The following is a 14586-nucleotide window of genomic DNA, read 5'->3' as shown; positions in this document are numbered from 1 at the left end:
ATTTACAGAGCTCTAACTTCAAAAACTTCATTTACAAAAGCTCCAGCTTCGAAAGCTTCATTTACAGAGCTCTAGCTTCAAAGCTTCACTTGCAAAGCTTCACCTACAAAGCTTCAGTGCAGGGTATACAAATACCGCATCCGAACAACCGCCACTTCGGCCCATACATGGATTCAATTTGAAGTCTCCAGCCAACAGACTTTATTGACCGGAGACCTAGGGGACTACATTATGTACCATATATTAGGCCTCAACTGGGCCTCATGAAAAATACTTGGGGGATTTAGCCTATCACTTATGTATTGAGGAGCGAGCCCTTATTCTATAAAATAGACTCCCTCACCTTCATTAGAGAGGAACGCCGCAAGCTGAGCAACCGCCTCACCGCAAGCATCACTCTTAACCCATCATTTATGTATTGAGGAGCGAGCCCTTATTAGGACCCCATTACCTTCAAAGCACCACAAGCCGAGCCAACCAAGGCAACATAAGCCACAAGCCGAGCAGCCTCGCAACGTGTGCTACTTATAGTTGAGCATCATTTCACTTTGAGCACCGCCTCATATCAAGTACCAGTTCAAGACGACATCTAGTTACTTCGGCCCACACATGGACTGAATTTCAAGTCTCCAGCCAAAAGACTCTCTTAACTGAAGACTTGAGGGACTACTGTTTATACCATACTTAGGGCCTCCATATTTAGATCTCGTATAAATACTCGGGGGACTCAAATGTAATTATGTAATAAAGGAATGGGCAAATATGTAATAAGTGAGGAGCCCTTATTCTATAAAATGACTCTTCACCCTCACAATTAGGGGAGGCCAATTCCTAGGCCATCAGAAGCCTCACTCTCTTCCTTAGAGGCTCTGACTCTCTCTCCCTCACATACAAAGCCACAAGGCTCATAAACATAGAAATACAATATCAGTGTGGACGTAGCCCAAACCTTGGGGTGAACCATTATACATCTTGTGTTATTTACATTTCTTGCAGATTCACGGTCAGATTTACATTGTTCCAAGACCTCCGATTTTGTGCATCAACAAGGTCCTTTACACTACTTTCTGGGGATTCAGATCATTCAACATGCAGATGGCTTATTTCTATCACAAGCAAAGTACATTACTGATCTTCTTACAAAGACTGAGATGCTAGAATCAAAATCTTGTTTACCATATAATAGATTGATGTTGGATGATGGGAAACCTTTCAACAACCATGCACTTTACAGGAGTATAGTTGGAGCTTTACAATACCTAACATTTACAAGGCCAGATATTGCATTTGCAGTGCATCAGATGTGTCAGTTCATGCACAAGCCTATGGAATCACATTGTGTTGTAGTAAAAAGGATTCTCAAATACCTTAAGGGTACTATCAAGCTTGGCATTAACTATGTGACAGGTTCTATGGACTTACATGCTTTCTCAGACGCTGATTGGGCTAGTGATCCTAATGACAAGAGATCAACAACCGATTTTGTAGTGTTTCTTGGTCATAACCCCATCTCTTGGTCTTCTAAGAAGCAGCAAACAGTCTCTAGATCATCCACTGAGGCTGAATACAGGGCCTTATCCACCACTGCAGCTGAACTTGACTGGATTAAACAATTACTTGACTTCCTCAAAATTTCAGTTACTACTCCACTGATTCTTTTCTGTGACAATATGTCAGCGATAGCATCGTTTGGTAATCCAGTTTTGCATCAGCAAACTAAACACATTGAGGTGGACATCCATTTTGTGAGAGAAAAAGTTGCTAAAAGGTTGCTGCATGTTCAATTTGTTCCATCTAGTGATCAGTTTGCTGATATTTTAACTAAGGGATTGTCTGCTCCATTGTTTCAAACGCATTGTAACAACATCTGGTTAGGTTACCCCTTTCCTGCGCTTGAGGGGGGATGTTGAGGATGGTGATCCAATAGCTTACAAGATGCCACTTGTCATTAGATAAGGAAGGTAGTTAGATTGGGTAGTTATAAGGAATGTATAAACATGTAAACTCTAACAGATTGTATGATTTTGATTCTACATAGTTGAATACGAAAAGGCCTTTCTTCCTCTCTATCTTCTTCTATAAACATTCCCTGCTTTCGTCTTCCTTCCTTCTTCTTCATCAGATTACAGCAAGGTTTACACTTTTTAGATCACTCTTGCAAACCATGTGACTAAAAAGGAAATAAACACATTAATCTAATCATCACAATCATGTCACATGATTTATAAAATATATTTTAAATAGATTAGCTCCCTAACAATGCTCTAGATTCACTATTTAGAAGAGTTCGTACTCTTCTCAAGGTAAATAAATACTAAACACAAACTCACTGTATATCATTTTAAATTATTTCATTTATTTTTTAATGTTAAAAACGCAAAAATCATGTCTTAGTTTTTTCACATAAACGGTAGAGAATTTCATTGATCAGAACAAACGCATACAACGAACATATACAACAAGGTATCAGATGTGCACATTTCTCCAGTAACCAATCTCTTGATTTGGAGATAAATTCGCACAAATTCTCAATGAAGCCCCCTACATAGCTACCACAACAAAACAAGAACCCTAAGTTATGTACAGTATTGGTGTAGATCCAACACAAAGACAACAAACATAATAAACATTGCACCGAGACCACAACAGTCATCGCGAGAAGGAGGCCACAAATATTGTAAAAAACCGTAGTGTTCGCGATAATTCAGAGAGTACGTAAGATGTAAATTTTCATGCTGTGGCATGTTTGACAAAATGTTGTAACTTAAAAGTAGCATGGATTCTATGCAATTTTATCATATGCTTATCATGTGATGCCTTCCCTAGCTTCTATTTGAAGATAATAAAAAAAAAACTATGACAATATCTGGATTTGATGTATTTGTTTTTCATTTTCTCATTGTGAAATATTTTGTGGTAATCCCTTGGTCACCCTTCTGCAGCCAATATAATAAACAGATTGCTCTTATCGATATTTTGCTCCTCATACACATATAGGAAAAAGAGAAAAAAGAGTATATAGTACAGAAAAGCATGAGCGCCCTAATAATATGTACGTACGGAATGTTCTCGCTTATGAGAGTTATATATGATAACATTGTTTTCCTTGAGAAGTACATGTTGTCTCTAGTGAAATCTTTGTTAGATATTATATTATCGCTACATTTCAAAAATCATCATTGAGAATTTGAAAAACCAATCTAATTTTAAACGTTTATATATATTGACATGATAATGGATAGAGGAAGGCTGAAATGTCTCTATGAGTCTTATGACCCCAAAAGGGTTGACTCAGTGGCGAAGCTATAGAGGGGCAAGGAGGGACACCCGCCCTTCCACACGTCAAAAATCGCCATTGAGAGTGATGATATCGCCCCTCTGATTTCTGAACCTGCCGAAATTTGGGATGGTTTTGGTTTTGGTCTTGCGCTGGCCCTGCTGCTGGTTTGTTTCTGGTTTTACAGAATATACATTTTAATTTTTTCTTAAAATACGCAAGTCAAACGACGTCGTTTGGACATGGGATTTGTAAAAAAATAAAAATAAACAAAACGGTGCGGTTTGTGGGAGAGTGCGGATTTGGATCCCATTCGGATCCAAGTTTTGGGGATCCTAGGAATCCTCACATCTAGCCGTTTTTCGTACGTCGTGCGGTCAAAAATCATTTTGAATTTATTTATTTAAAATCAAACACAAATAATGAAAACTGACTGCACAATGTATGATGAACGACCATGATATGAAGATCCCTAGGATTCCCACAAAGAGGATCGAAGAGGATCCTCATGATTTGTGTTTTGAATGAGGATAATCAATTTTTTCTTCTGACCTCATCTAAAAATAAAACTATAAGCAAATAAATATAAACAAAATTAACGTAAAATCAAGTAGAATTTTACAAGTCATCATTTTTATTTAAACCAGTAGAAAATATGAAATTTTATGTTTCTTTTTTAAATTTTATATGCTAAGTGGCAGAGGTTTTCAATGAAAATTGATTGTCCTACAAAATATGGGTGGAAGACTTAGGGGTTGGAGAAGGAATCCTGTCAAAATCAACTGTAACTCCTAAGGATAGGAATTAATATTGTAACTCGATATGTTTGTGCTCATATAGGATGAGATCCTTACTTGTACATTAAGCATATAAGTTGTATAAATATTAACTTTTGTGTTATGAATTATTCAGAATATATTTTCTATATTAGAGGTTAGAGTGTCAATTGAAAGTGAAATTCTGATGAAATGTTTTTGGTGAAGAAATTCAGTGGAAGCTAACAATGCATTACAAGATGGTTGTGGTGTCATACCTAAAGATACATAATTAAAGACTAATCATTGTGATTTTCACATGAGTACTATACCATGTTTGATCTTCAAGACCTCGGACTTATGGTGACCTCTAATTTTTTACTTAGGTACTATACCGCTTTTTGATGACATGAAATTTCACCAATAATAATTGGAACTTGTTTGTATTGATAGATTATGAACAATATTAATATTGTATACTATTTTAAAGGATTTGGTTGTCTACAGTACTTTTTTAACCTTTTATGTTTTTAAATTTCACCCCCCAACAATTATTGGCTTCATCACTGGGTGGATTGCCATAATTTTGTCACCAACTGATCCCATTTTTCAAGTAAAAAAATTACTCAATATGTATATATAGATGTGTATGGTGCATTATAACACATGGTTAAGTGTCTAAATTAAGCGATGAATCACTACTTGCATATATGCGGTTTTTGTTGAAAGCATCTAATAATGAATGCATATGCGGAAGAGTGAAGACTAGACATCACACTAGAGCTAGGTAAGGATAATTAAAGATGGCCGTGTAGGATGGAAAACGTTTTAGGTGATTACGAGTATTGGTCGCTCAATATACACTTGAGATTGTGTGTACGATCTTTTTCGTTCAAATATTTTAATTTTGTATAAGAAAAAAAATCTAATGCATTAGAAAGTTAAAAAAAAATGGCGTAGATAGGGGAAAATCACCAGGAATATCTGGTGATAACTGTGTTGTTATTCGGCATCCTTGGGCCTTTTTTTGGGTCTTAATAAAATTTAAGTGGTGTATTCAATTGAGAATTTGAGATATTTTAATGGATTTATAAATCCATGAATTTTTATGTAGTTTAATTGATTTGTAGAGATTCCATATAAAATTTTGATTCAATTCTCTCGAATGGGGGGTGTATTCAATTGAGAATTTGAGAGCCTTTACACTATGGGGGGTGTATTCAATATGGATTTTGAAATCTCTCATAAGAGGTGCGATTTGTGGATGCTTAAAATACACTACAAAATCTCTCTAATTCCCTTTACACTATGTTTGGATGAAGAAATTTAAGTTTACTAATGAATTTTAAAATGATGGAAATTGAAAAGAAGAGATTTTATTTTCTAGAATCTGTGAATTTTCTTGTTTGGTTAACCTAAAAGAACAATGAAATTAAATACAGAATTTTTTATTTTTAAACTCTCAATCATAGAAATTGAGAAATGACACATATTTACATGAAATTTAAACTTGGGAATTGGAGGTCCCAAATTCCAAGTTTTTTTCCTCGCGGAAATTCTAACTTTCTATGTTTATGAATCCAAATAAGGGAATAGGTGTATGTCAATTTACAAATTCTGACTTTAATCCAAATTCTGAGTTTATTTCCCTCATCCAAACATAGTGTTAATTCCTCAACTTTCTCAAATTCTTTAAATCAATTTATAATCGAATACACCTATAATGTTATAAACTTCTTTAAAATCCTAATTAAATACACCCAAATTTCTAAGGATTTTAATAAACTATCTTAAAATTCTAATTGAATACACCTTGAATTTCAGAGAATCATTTAAAATCCTGATTAAATACCCCCAGATTCATTAAAAGAATTAAAATCCCTCAAAATCCCAATTGAATACACCCCCCGAAATTTCATGGGGAGATGTGAGATTTGTGGATGCTTAAAATACATTACGAAATCTCTCTAATTCCCTCTAATTCCTCAACTTTCTCAAATTCTTTAAAATCAATTTCTAATTGAATAACCTGGAATGTTATAAACTTCTTTAAAATCCTAATTGAATACACCGGATTTCTAATGATTTTAATAAATTATCTTAAAATTCTAATTGAATACACCTTGAATTTCAGAGACTCACTTAAAATCTTGATTGAATACCCCTAGATTCATTAAAAGAATTAAAATCCCTCAAAATCACACCCCCCCTTAATTAGTGATTATACTTAAGAAAAACTTCATTAACTGTATACCGAGTCTCGATCGCTTGATTTGGACTTCCTTTTAAAATATTGCCAATTTGCAATGGTCTGGTTCTCTACTATTTGTAGCTAGTTAATTGGGTTTAGGCACTTGATCATCTGTTTACAGTTTTCATAAACAAGTGGCTAGTTTGATATGTAGCCAACTTGGCTGGTGACCTAGCTGTAGCACGACGTATTAGTGTCAAATCAAACTATGGGCTAAGGAATAATTGGAACTTAATTAGGCGTAAGGAATAATTATCATAGGCCGATTATTTAAGCTGCTATTAATTGTATATATATGACTGGAAAGTTAATTTGTGTTTCTAATGCCTACCTACATATCTATCGTTTTTAATTGCTACCTGCAGGTCAGGATATAGTTCTTCCTTCTACCCTTCCTATATTTTGAAAGAGAAATGCTAAGGAGGTTTTTTTTTTTTTTTTTTTTTTTTTTTTTTTTTTTTTTTTTTAAATAGGACTCTTCAAGGACTTTCTTTCACCTTATGTTTTTGGCACAATGTATTATAATGTTCACACGAGAACTAACGTTAAATTTACTATAAGATGACAGAGAATCCATAAAGAGTTCCATTTAAAAAAAAATATATCCTTAGCATTTCTCATTTTCAAAATAAGATGCTAAAACTAGGTAGGGTTTACGCATATGAGTCCTTCGAGGGAAAGGCTTTCCAAGAATGTGTGGGACATATACGTATACATTGTTCTATACATTTAGGGTAAATATCTTATTATAGATACATATGTCATGTTATGGTATTAGACTAGTCAGGGGCAGCTTCACCTTGGCGTAAGGTGGGTTAACTGACCCTCCCAAGCTTAAAAATCCTCCGTGGAAGAGTTGAGTGTAGCTCTTTAAAAATCTAAGATGCCCTTAAAAGTTGTCTTCCAACTGATCGACGAATTGCCTTTATGGGCACTGTTCATGGTAGCTGCTAGCCTCATGTCTTTGTATGCATTTCTATGAGCATTTGTCGATAGGCTCACTCAACATTTGTTGGCATCTGACGGCATACTCTTTCAGAAGCTGTTAACATCAATCGATATGCTCACTCGAAAACTGTTGGCATCTGTCCATGGGTGTACAATATGACTTTTCAAATGACCTCAGACTTACTAAGGCTAGATGAAATGCCAATTTGCTCAAGGCGTGCGCTATTCTTAATGAACTCCTCCCCCTTTCTGCGGGCACCGCGCCCAAAATAACATTTTTCTGCATTTGCCACTGATTGTAGACTTACAAATTCGTAATTTTCTAAATTTCTAATACATGCATATTTATTAATAGGGAAATATGTACAAAAGGTTCTCGAATTATTCAATTGCAACACCGTTGAAAAGAGCTGGGCAGCGGATTGCAACACAATATAAAGTTTGGGTGGTTAATTTAAAATAAAAATTACTTTATGTGGTAGTCAAAACTGGAAAAGTTCAAGTGTCGTTTGTGCAATTTTTCCTTATTTAAAATATACCCCAAATGATAAATCTGTTGGCTATCAATCCCATAACACGTCATGTGATGTTGTCGTCACACACCAAAAATTCTTGCTAATCTAAAGGGATAGTTCGAAAACATACCATAATCATACTGTTTGGAATATTTATAAAATTGCAACATATGATCGGTCTGGTTAGCTAAAATCTGAAAAAGAAATAAAGGCCACACCCCAACCCTTAAAGTAGGTTATTTTCAACATCTTAGAAATGAATCGAAAAGGAAACAAAAGAAATAAATAAAATGTGGGTAATAAAAAGTTTATATATAGCTAGGCATTGCACATGGTCCCAGCCATAAAATGAATTTGTGTTTTCCCCAGTGCACCAGCTAGCTAGCTTGCGCATGCATATCAATGTAAATGAACCAATATTGTGCAGAGGGATGGGGGACTAGACTATGATGTCTCACTCGTTGGGGTTACTAGTAGAGCCCCCAACCCTAAGCACCCATTGACAAAGATCAATACCTAAGCTTTTATAGGGTTTGATCTCATGCCTCTCGTTAAGCCTTACCTGTACTTAGTCATACCTTTATCAAAAGTTTCCCTCTCTTCTCCTCTCCTTTTCCCTTTCTCTTCATCCCACTCTAGACCTAGGGTTAGGGTTTATAGGGTTGCGGGACTTGGGATCATATTAGGTTGGGTCAGTACTACTGTTATCTTCTTATCCATCGGTTCATGATTTTTGTTTACAGAAAAAAGAAAATCAAATTACATGTTACTTACAAGGAATCTGAATTGAAATTATTTTGATTCACTACCAAAAATTATTATTTGCTGACGAAATTTTATTCGGCTCGGCCGAATCCTTTCCTCTAAAAAGTTTTTTTTTTTTTTTTTTTTTTTTTTTTTTTTTTTGTAGTGATTCTTGGGTTCCTTTTTGTTGACTTAAATAGAATACATGAATTGTTTCACTTCATGTTTATTAATATAGATAAAATTTAAAAAAAATGTTAGTTTACCCTTGAAATATGTAATCAAATACCTAAAAATCATAAATTAGACCAAAATATAGTTAATTCGTTTCCCTTCGACACTTTCCCAATTTCTAAGATGTGGTTCCTTCACATTGATTACACAAAATATTATTATTAGCACGACTTTAATCACCCTTCATGTTCAAACAGTGACGTGACTATATGTATCATATGCGTGCATATAAAGCTTTTTTGCTGGACTACACGTACAATACAAACACACACACACACACATACTCTCTCTCTCAAAAAGTAATGGTTCCACTATAAAACCAATCGATAACGTGAAGAGTAGGTTAACCTCTTAGATGCTCTTGCAAGGTTTCTCCTTTCAAGGATATAAGTCCTTCCAAGGTTTCTTCTTTCATCAATGTGGGACTTTTTACCTTCATATCCTTTCACTCCTCCTCATGTGTAGAGAACTTTCAAGTCAAACACGTGGACAACGCGAGTTGAGTGACGTGGAGCACGTGCAACCGTTGGGCTTCATAAGTGAGCCAACCTGTTATGACAGTATAAAGAAAGTTAAGGTTCCACCATTAAACCAATTAGCAATACGAAGAGTAGCTTAACTTCTTATAAACTCTTGAAAAGTTTCTCATTTCATCAGTGTGAGACTTTTTTACCTTACATCCTCTCATCTCTCTCGTCTTATCCTATCCTCACCGGCCAGTTTAATACTCTTTATTCTCATTTAGTATATATATTTGTATTAACTGTATGCATATGCATGGACTGATGAAAAGAAAATGCAATTATATAGCAACTGTGTAATTATCATGAGCTAGTAGTATTTGATGCATGTTGTTGTAGAGTGATAGATTTATAGGACCATGCCTCTCAGAAACTTGAATATTGGACCACCCAGTTAAGCAGGCCAAGCTCGCTCTACCCTCCCGTTAGCAGCTATCATGTCTTACATGATGCATCTTCCTCCTCTCTCTCTCTCTCTCTCTCTCTCTCTCTCTCGCTCTCTCTCTCTCTCTCTCTCTTTCTCTCTCTCTTTCTCTCTCTCTCTCTTACATGTCTTATACATGTCTTACATGCATGATTCATCTGCAACTTCATCTTAAAGGAAGTAGTAAAGTAATGTGCTATCAATTTTTTTGCATCTAAATACAGCTCGAAATGGTTAAACAGACAGAAAGACCGAAAGGTTGATCGAGCAGCAATCCTAATTTACATTGCAGATACGGGATCATCTTTTTCCTTTTTCTTTTTTGTGGGCCAAAACAGATTTGAAGTGATTTGTTAACCATATAAGCAGAAGTAGTAATCAAGCACGATATATACAAGTACTAATTTAGCTGCAAATAATTTTCTGAATGCTTAATTTGGGGGCTTAAATAATGGATTAGATCGTGTTTAGGTTTTGACGTCTCGGCGTATAGTGTCAGGGTTTACGAAAATGACAGTTTGGGATGCGTCGAAACAAAATATCAAACCCATTATAGCGGGCTGACAATTACAAGCCTAAAGCCCAAGTTTGGGATTGAATTACAAGCCTAAAGCCCAAGTTTTCTTTTGTCTCAAACTTCCACTAGTGTCTATAAATTATTTTGATACAAGCATAATGGGAAGTGGAGATTTAAGTTAAGTAATACAATAAGCTGATAGAGTAAAATACTTGAAAATTTTCATCCTTAGCTTCAATCCTTCAATCTTTCTGAAGCTGGAGTGGGTAAAACAGTACTCATTATGGAATTGATCAACAACATTGTCAAAGTTCATGGGGGTGTATCTATTAGGGGAGTCAAACCTAAGATGGATGTCCCGTTTACAATAGACAAGTAATACCAGTCTAAGACCTACTATCCTCTCAGTTACAAGTGAAGGCCAGTTGACTGTAGTACTAATGACCCAATTGTGTCTGTAATTAAAAAAATCTAAAAAACTGAGGTGTATTCAACTAGAATTTTGAGAAATTTTCTTTTTACAAATCTAGGTGTATTTAATCGGGATTTTTAGTGATTATCTGAAACTTTAGGTGTATATTCAATTAGGATTTTAAAGGAGAGTATAACATTTTAGGTGTATTCAATTAGAAATTGATTTTAAAAGATTTTAAAGATGGGGAATTCAAGGGAGTTTGAGAGATTTCGTAATGTATTTTATGCATTCTCAAATCTTACCTCTCTCCTTGAAAATTTGAAGAAATTCACACAAAATATGACATAAATTTATTAAATTCTATCAAAATTCATGAATTTATAAATCATTAAAATCTTTAAAGATCTCAATTGAATACACCCCCGCATAAGCTAAAAAAGAAAGAATTGATGCTTCCCCGGATCTTATAAAAGCATTTCAATCATGCTCTAGTTTATGTTAATTTTCCGCTAAAATGACATTTGGAACTCCTTGCAAAACTATTCCAACCATATTTTGTAGTTTGCAGATTTATAATGATTGAAAGCCAATAAAAATAAGACGTATCAAAATGTGAGCATTCATCATAAAAATCATTTGTCAATAGAAGGGAGAATCCTACGATTAATTATTCAAGATGCTTCTCTTGGATGCCACTTGGATCCTCACCAATGACATGACTTGATAATAATACAACATTATATCATCTTGCATTTTAAGTTGTCCCAACAACGAAATAGACTTTCGATGATTGCTCCAGTGGTTAAAGTATGTCTCTTCAACCGAATGAGGATCCTCTATGGATCCTCTTTGTGAGGATTCAGAGTATTCTTTAATCTTATCCGTTTATCATAAATTGTGCTGTCAGTTTTCGTCAGGTATTATTTGTGTTCAATTGTAAATAAAAATTTTAAAATAATTTTTTACCGCACGATATACGATGAGTGAATACTATTAATGAATTTCCGGGATCCTCACAAAGAGGATCCGGAGAGAATTACGTTCCGAATTCAAATTTTCTATCAATAGACTTTCGGGTTTCGACCCACTAAATGAAAACTTAACAATGGACCTTAGAGGGCTAAAATAAACATTCAAACCCAATAGGGCCGAAGGTAGAAAGATTAGGCCTTGAACCAATCAGATTTCCGAAAAGCATATTTTGGGCCCAAACTCCAAAATCTGTCGAAACAGAGGCAAATAGAAATAACACCGAATAGGGGGGTTGGGTTGTGTAGGGTTTTAGAAGAGGGGATTTGTACAGAGGTGCCTGTCTCTGTGGGTTGCGGAGGCGAGAGCAGAACAATCAGTCAGATATGGACTCGTTTTCATCACCGTCAGGCGGATCTTCAGGCCAATTCAACCCTGACGCCTTCAAGGACCAGCTTAAGAACCAGCTTGCTCAGGCTTATGCCGAGGAGTTCCTTGAGGTACTTCTCTCTCTATTTCTTCGATTTATGGGGGTTTTTAAGTTTAAATCATTATGTTTTGTATTGGGTTTATTTGTAAAGATTTAATCTTTGAGTTGAGGTACAAATTAATTGATTATGTTGTTCACTTGTTTTGTGATTGTTTAAGAATGCTTACCTTCTTTTGTTTGATGTGTAATTTGATTGGGGTACGCAATTCGTAATATCAGTTTAAAACTGCAAATGTAGAGGCATTAAGGTATAAAGTGTTGTTCTTTTGATGCTAGTTGTTCGTGGATCTCTGTTTAGGACTTGCAGTTGAATGGCTGCCCTTCTTTTTGTTTGTTGGTTTGATGATCTGAGTACGCGAATACATATTCATCTTTGTTGCGTTTATGAGTGAACTTGTGAATCTTTAATGGAACTTTTGGAGGTATTAAGGATTAAAAATAGTGTTCCTTTAATCCTTTGCTGCCGTGTGGATTTGTTGTAATTGAAGTAAAAGTATTTTGATGAATGAAATAGAAACCCATCTATCTTTTCTTCGGATTCCTATGTGTTGGAAATTTGGTTGTTTCCAATTTTATTTTTACATGGCGAAGGGGACTCTTTTGCTAGAACAGAATTCGTTGTTCAATGGATTGAAACACAACGGCATTGCTCGTTTATCCTCTTGAGTTTCTTCGGGGTTGTCTGGCTATTTGTTTGATGCGTGGTATAGGGACACCCTATGTTTGAACGAGGGACTTAATCTAAATTTGTTAGGAATGCATTAAAAAAAATTGTTAATGACCATGCAATACGCTGTAGAACTTTCAAAGTTCCATTGAAAGTCCTTTGTTTAGTTTCTTTGTGGTGTTTTAGTAGTAGCATTTTAGTGCTTGATTAGTTCATCGGTAGTCCTCTTGTAGTTCTTTTTAACAATTTATTCTAAAGTTCCTTGGTATTTTGAAATCCCCTTATCCAAACATAGGTTGGTTATTGTTTGGCTATTCAAGAATGAGTAGGAACTCCTACTCAAAACTCTTCGTGTTCGAATTACAGAGCTTTGTGCTTGTGATCGGAAACGTTCACATTATGAATCACTTTGTAAAGATTATCTTTGCAAAAAACTGAATTAAAACTAAGGTTGTTGAGTCAATGTATATTGTAGCAAATACATAGACAGTTTAATGCTTTTACCAATTATATTCATCTGTTTTTATCCAATTCTATGATTAAATGATCTTAATTTTAATTGATTTTTTTCGTCGGTGATCTATATAGAGTGATTTATAATATGAATGGTTCTTATTATAGACACGAAGTTCATGAATCGGCAACAAACAATTTTGATTAGGAACTCCTACTCCTCCTTTAAGTATCCAAGTATTGTTCAATAGCAAATGCTGCTCATCGTGCCTATATTTCTTTTCCCCTCTGATTTTCCTTGTGTTTTCCAAGCCTAGGCTATGAGCTAATTAAGACACACACATGTGCAGCGTACATGTACGCATATGTTCCTGAGGCGTCATATGATTAAATATGAGTTACATATTCTTGGGAAGTTACTGTAGGAAAAGTTCCCCAATGTTGGACGTGAACTATGTATTTACTTGCAATCTCAGTTGTGGGCAAATCCCCTACCAAACTGCATGTGAATGTGTTCCTACATAGATAGCTTAGATGAATGTGATGGTTGGTGAGTGTTTCGTATATCTCCATGTGTATGCATATGCTTAGAGATGAGGACCTTTCAAGGTCTTAAAACATTGTCACTCCATCATATGTTTTCTGTACCAAATTTACAGGCAGTGTTATATGTCACGGTATTGAATACCAAATAAACTACATGTTCTTAGTGTTTTTCTATACGCTAGTACCTCTTTTATTTCACTGACTTTTCTTCTCCCAAATCGTTTTCCATTTTTCAGACCCTGAGGTCAAAATGCTTTGATAAGTGCATCACAAAACCGGGAACAAGCATAGGTGGGAGTGAGAGTAGCTGCATCTCTAGATGTATGGATCGCTACATTGAGGCCACTGGCATCATCAGTAAAGCTCTCTTTAGTGCATCCCAATGAGATTGCGGGGTGTAAATTGCTTTCTTGACACAGGTCGATGTTTCCAGAGAAAATTGCTTTCGCTTTGTATTGTATCTCGAAGATAATATTTTCATTGGAACAGATGTTCGATTCACATTACTTGCGGATTTTTGTACTTGAATTTTAGCTATCGAGGCTCTCTTCCTCCGTCCCACGTCCTCTTTCCATATTGTTTTAGATCTATCTGCTCAGTTGGAAGTTCTGTTGATCGATCAAATTATGCTAAAACTATACAACTAATACGTAAGTAACGGATTACCAAATTCTGTGCATCCATTGTGTTTGGTGTTACCTAACGTTTCTTTTTTCTTTTACCTAATAATCTCTGATCTTGTGGCCGAAAAGAAAACCTATGATTTTTTTGCTTTAAAGTTGGCTTGAAAACTTTTGAATGTACTAATACCCCAACGAACCAATATACAACTAGGGCAGTGTTAGGATCAATCGTGTCGG

General features: G+C 35.3%; 1 protein-coding gene across 1 annotated transcript; it reads left to right on the top strand.

The window, feature by feature from the left end:
• Positions 1–11862: 11862 nt before the first annotated feature.
• Positions 11863–14287, top strand: LOC103438693 (mitochondrial import inner membrane translocase subunit Tim13). The gene is made up of 2 exons (XM_008377244.4): positions 11863–12070; positions 13963–14287. The coding sequence occupies exons 1-2, from the start codon at positions 11957–11959 to the stop codon at positions 14110–14112; spliced, it is 264 nt and encodes an 87-aa protein (XP_008375466.1). The 5' UTR covers positions 11863–11956; the 3' UTR covers positions 14113–14287.
• Positions 14288–14586: the final 299 nt, after the last annotated feature.

This window comes from Malus domestica, chromosome 06 (genome assembly GCF_042453785.1).
Source record: "Malus domestica chromosome 06, GDT2T_hap1".
NCBI classification, from domain to species: Eukaryota; Viridiplantae; Streptophyta; class Magnoliopsida; order Rosales; family Rosaceae; genus Malus; species Malus domestica.
The sequence above is the reverse complement of the archived record's forward strand: the minus strand, read 5'-3'. Positions and strand labels throughout refer to the sequence as shown.